Raw genomic sequence first — 6,000 nt, forward strand, 5'->3', positions numbered from 1 at the left:
CATCTGAAATTGATTTCTGAGACTAAATTGTAAACTACATAAACTCATCTTTAACAGAAGAAGTTTGAAAAATGTATCGTAATCACAAATAATATTTTTTTTTTGTTAAGTCCAACGTTTATTATAACAAAAAACGTAATTACAAGAATTACAAATTTGAAGCACAAAACTCCCTACCCCCATAAACATAATCACAAATAATATGTTCTAAGGCATTACGTCTAGTAAAAATTGCATTTCTATGTACGTTGATTCAAGAAAATATGAAGGAAGTCAAATTTCACAATAAAAGAAGGACGAGAGACCAAGCAGAACAAATCCAAATCCTAACAAATTTCTCTATCTTGAAGCAAATAGAAAGACAAAGCCAACACAAAAAGAAAGTGTTCATAAAAATGTTGAATTTTATATATGTTAACTCAAAAAGTCTACACACTTTGTTATACCGTCTGAAATTGATATCTGAGACTAAATTGTAAACTAGATAAACTCATCTTTAACATAAAAAGTTTGAAAAATGTATTGTAATCACAAATAATATGTTCTAAGGCATTACGTCTAATAAAAATTGCATTTCTATGTACGTTGATTCAAGAAAATATGAAGGAAGTCAAATTTCACAATAGAAGAAGGATAAAAGCCCAGGCAGAACTAATCCAAATTCCAACAAATTTCATCTATTTGAATTAAATTTAAAGACAAAGCCAATACAAAAATAAAGAGTTCATAAAAATGTTAGATTTTTTATACGTTAACTCAAAAAAGTCTACACACTTCGTTATACATATGAAATTAATTTCTGAGACTAAATTGTAAACTAGATAAACTCATCTTTAACAGAAAATGTTTGAAAAATATATTGTAATCACAAATAATATGTTCTAAGGCATTATGTCTAGTAAAAATTGCATTTCTATGTACGTTGATTCAAGAAAATATGAAAGAGTCAAATTTCACAATGGAAGAAGGATGAAAGACCAAGAAGAACTAATCCAAATCCTAACAAATTTCATCTATCTTGAATCAAATAGAAAGACAAAGCCAACACAAAAAGAAAGAGTTCATAAAAATGTTGAATTTTATGTACGTTAACTCAAAAAAGTATACACACTTCGTTATACATCTGAAATTGATTTCTGAGACTAAATTGTGAACTAGATAAACTCATCTTTAACTGAAAAAGTTTGAAAAATGTATCGTAATCACAAATAATTTTTTTTTTGTTAAGTCAAAGTTTATTATAACAAAAAAACGTAATTACAAGAATTACAAATTTGGAGCACAAAACTCCCTACCCCCATAAACATAATCACAAGTAATATGTTCTAAGGCATTAAGGAAGAAGAGGAGATTCGTTAAAAAGAGGAAAAAGAATGTCCATTTTTTTCTCTTTTTGGCGATTTTGGAAAACCAATTTTTTCACGTTTAGGGTTTCAAACTTTACGTATTTGGATTATCAGAATCAATTCTTTGATTCATGATGATTCATTCTTCAGTTAACATTCCTAGTAGCTCAAATCAGAGCCATGCTAAAACAGTTTCTTTTGCTGAAAAAGTTAGGGAACGTAAAACCCTAAATCCAACTTCAGTTGATATTTCTTTGTTACCAAACCCTACTCTTGTTGAGGGTGAGCCAGCTTTGTCATTCCTAATGATTATTATCAGGAAGGGTGTAAGCCATTTCAACATAGCTTCATAGCTAGGATGGATGCTACATGTTTAAAGTTTGTGGAGGTTCAAAAAATCCTTGAAAATCAATGGAAACTTAAGAATAGGTGTAAGTTTATACCTATGAGCAAAGGATTCTTTGTTATTATGTTATCATCAGAATTGGACAAGGAGAAGATACGTGCTGAAAAGTGGTTTGTCAATCAACAAATTCTGAGGTTGATTGATTGGTACCCAGGTTTTAATCCTGATAAACAAAGAACGTCCCATGCAGCTGTTTGGGTACGTTTTCTTGGTCTCCCTATTGAGATATGGACTGAGAGATCATTACTTTCTATTGGGAAAATCCTTGGAACACCAATTGTGGTGGATCAAAGAACCCTAAATCTAGAATATGGTCACTTCACATCTGTTTTGGTAGATATAGACTTCGCAAAGCATATTCCTGAGCGCATCTCTATCACTGCAGGAGGTAAAAAAATTTGGCAATATGTTGATATACCAAATTCACCTAAATTCTGTTTATCTTGCAATATTATTGGGCATGTTGATGGTGAATGCAAAAAGAAGAATAGCATGAAGACTGCTGGTAAGGAAAAACAGATTGTTCATAAACCTACAATCCAAGTTTGGCAAGCAAAATCAGCTAAAACTGATGAGGAAGAGGAGAAGTCTTTGAATCTGGATAATATGGAGGATAATACGGTTGGTGCTTCAGCTGATGATACACAGTTGAAGGAGGAGCTTGATCGCTCTGAATCTGAGGTTCGTGAAGCTCAGCTTAGATTGCAAAACGGAATTGCAGCCAAGGAAGCGCTTGCTGCACGTACACAATCTGCTCATGCAGACCATGCAAAAGTTACGCAAGTGACATCTAATACTCAAATTTAGTCCGAGAAGAAGCAAAACTCTGAAGTTCAGCCGTGTCTGAGTTGGAAACCCAGACAAGGGTCGTGAACAAACAAAATTTCGTGGCTAAATCTGTGACCAAAGATGGGATACATGCCGTGAACAAACCAAAGATAGGAAAGTTGCCAAACAGGCTGCTAATATTATAGAAAAGCGTTCTTTGCAATCTGATTCAAGTTTGGAATCTTCTCCCAGCAAGTTTATTGAGGAATCTCCGAGCCGTGACACTAACATGGAAATTCAAGCGGGGTTGGTTGATACTGTTTTTGATAAGAATAATATTTTGTCTAAGGAAGAATTAGAGGTGGAAAGAAATATTCAGTTGGAAGATGTGCGTGCTCAGTTCATTAGAAGTCCAGCTTTTAGACAAGAATATTTCAAAGAAAAGAGGGAGCAAATGGAAAGAATGAATTCAAAGAAAAAATCTCCTAGTAAGTTGTCTCCTATTAAGCTTGTTCCTGGTAACTTTGCCACTGAGGATGAAGACGGAGAGTTTTATGTGGATGAAGATGAAAATATCTTGGGTAATTATGCTTTTGATACGGATATTATGGATGAAATTTTTTCTAAGAGCAAATCGTATAGAGTTGGTAGCAGCAGAAGTAAATTGAAAGGAGTTGGCTATAGATATAGGTAGCTTCTTTTAATATAGTAAAATTTGCATTTCTATGTACGTTGATTCAAGAATATATGAAGGAAGTCAAATTTCACTATAGAAGAAGGACGAAAGACCAAGCAGAACTAATCCAAATCCTAACAAATTTCATCTATCTTAAATCTAATATAAAGACAAAGCCAACACAAAAAGAAAGTATTCATAAAAATGTTGAATTTTATATACGTTAACTCAAAAAGTCTACACACTTCGTTATAAGTCGGAAATTGGTTTCTAAGACTAAATTGTAAATTAGATAAACTCATCTTTAACAGAAAAAGTTTAAAAAATATATTGTAATTACAATTAATATGTTCTAAGGCAATACGTCTAGTAAAAATTGCATTTCTATTTACGTTGATTCAAGAAAATATGCAGGAAGTCAAATTTCACAATAGAAGAGGGATGAAAGACCAAGAAGAACTAATCTAAATTCTAACAAATTTCATCTATCTTGAATCAAATAGAAAGACAAAGCCAACACAAAAAGAAAGAGTTCATAAAAATGTTGAGTTTTATATACGTTAACTCAAAAAAGTCTACGCACTTCGTTCTAAGTCTGAAATTGATTTCTGAAACTAAATTGTAAACTAGATAAACTCATCTTTAACAGAAAAAGTTTGAAAAATGTATTGTAATCACAAATAATATGTTCTAAGGCATTACGTCTAGTAAAAATTGCATTTCTATGTATGTTGATTCAAGAAAAAATGAAGGAAGTCAAATTTCAAAATAGAAGAAGGATGAATGACCATGCAGAACTAATCCAAATCCTAACAAATTTCATCTATCTTGAATCGAATAGAAAGTCAAAGCCAACACAAAAAGAAAGAGTTCATAAAAATGTTGAATTTTATATACGTTAACTCAAAAAAGTCTACAAACTTCGGTATAAGTCGGAAATTGATTTCTGAGACTAAATTTTAAACTAGATAAACTCTTCTTTAACAGAAAAAGTTTGAAAAATGTATTTTAATCACAAATTATATGTTCTAAGGAATTCCGTCTAGTAAAAATTGCATTTTTATGTACGTTAATTTAAGGAAATATGAAGGAAGCCAAATTTCACAACAAAAGAAGGATGAAAGACCAGCCAGAACTAATCCAAATTGTAACAAATTTCATCTATTTGAATCAAATTGAAAGACAAAGCCAATACAAAAATAAATAGTTCGTAAAAATGTTGAATTTTTTATACGTTAACTCAAAAAAGTCTACACACTTTGTTATAAGTCAGAAGTTGATTTCCGAGACTAAATTGTAAACAAGATAAACTCATCTTTAACAGAAAAAGTTTGAAAAATGTATTGTAATCACAATTAATATGTTCTAAGGCAATACGTCTAGTAAAATTTGCATTTCTATGTACGTTGGTTCAAGAAAATATGAAAGAAGTCAAATTTCACAATAGAAGAAGGATGAAAGACCAAGAAGAACTAATCCAAATCCTAACAAATTTCATCAATCTTGAATCAAATAGAAAGAAAATGCCAACACAAAAAGAAAGAGTTCATAAAAATGTCGAATTTTATATACGTTAACTCAAAAAAGTCTACACACTTCGTTATACATCTGAAATTGATTTCTGAGACTAAATTGTAAACTAGATAAACTCATCTTTAACAGAAAAAGTTTGAAAAATGTATTGTAATCACAAATAATATGTTCTAAGGCATTACGTCTAGTAAAAATTGCATTTTTATGTACGTTGATTCAAGAAAATATGAAGGAAGTCAAATTTCACAATAGAAGAAGGATGAAAGACCAAGAAGAACTAATCCAAATCCTAACAAATTTCATCTATCTTGAATCAAATAGAAAGACAAATCCAACACAAAAAGAAAGAGTTCATAAAAATGTTGAATTTTATGTACGTTAACAAAAAAGTCTACACACTTCGTTATACATCTGAAATTGATTTCTGAGACTAAATTGTAAACTAGATAAACTCATCTTTAACAGAAAAAGTTTGAAAAATGTATTGTAATCACAATTAATATGTTTTAAGCCATTACTTCTAGTAAAAGTTGCATTTCTATGTACGTTGATTCAAGAAAATATGAAGGAAGTCAAATTTCACAATAGAAGAAGGATGAAAGACCAGCAAGAACTAATCCAAATTGTCATAAATTTCATCTATTTGAATCAAATTGAAAGACAAAGCCAATACAAAAATAAAGAGTTCATAAAAATGTTGAATTTTGTATACGTTAACTCGAAAAAGTCTATACTCTTCGTTATAAGTCGGAAGTTGATTTCTGAGACTAAATTGTAAACTAGATAAACTCATCTTTAACATAAAGTTTTTGAAAAATGTATTGTAATCACAATTAATATGTTCTAAGGCAGTACGTTGATTCAAGAAAATATGAAGGAAGTCAAATTTAACAATAGAAGAAGGATGAAAGACCAAGAAGAACTAATCCAAATCCTAACAAATTTCATCTATCTTGAATCAAATAGAAAGACAAAGCCAACACAAAAAGAAAGAGTTCATAAAAATGTTGAATTTTATGTACGTTAACTCAAAAAAGTATACACACTTCGTTATACATCTGAAATTGATTTCTGAGACTAAATTGTGAACTAGATAAACTCATCTTTAACTGAAAAAGTTTGAAAAATGTATCGTAATCACAAATAATTTTTTTTTTGTTAAGTCAAAGTTTATTATAACAAAAAAACGTAATTACAAGAATTACAAATTTGGAGCACAAAACTCCCTACCCCCATAAACATAATCACAAGTAATATGTTCTAAGGCATTA

The 6,000-nt window shown here is 30.3% G+C and overlaps 1 protein-coding gene across 1 annotated transcript in view; it reads left to right on the plus strand.

The window, feature by feature from the left end:
• Positions 1-2,559, plus strand: part of LOC113273076 — a 102,631-nt gene extending 100,072 nt beyond the window's left edge. Inside the window, exon 3 of the mRNA XM_026522844.1 lies at positions 2,315-2,559. Within this exon, the coding sequence (XP_026378629.1) occupies positions 2,315-2,559 (245 nt within the window). The remainder of the gene's footprint in view (positions 1-2,314) is intronic.
• Positions 2,560-6,000: the final 3,441 nt, after the last annotated feature.

This window comes from Papaver somniferum, chromosome 4, assembly GCF_003573695.1.
Source record: "Papaver somniferum cultivar HN1 chromosome 4, ASM357369v1, whole genome shotgun sequence".
NCBI classification, from domain to species: domain Eukaryota; kingdom Viridiplantae; phylum Streptophyta; class Magnoliopsida; order Ranunculales; family Papaveraceae; genus Papaver; species Papaver somniferum.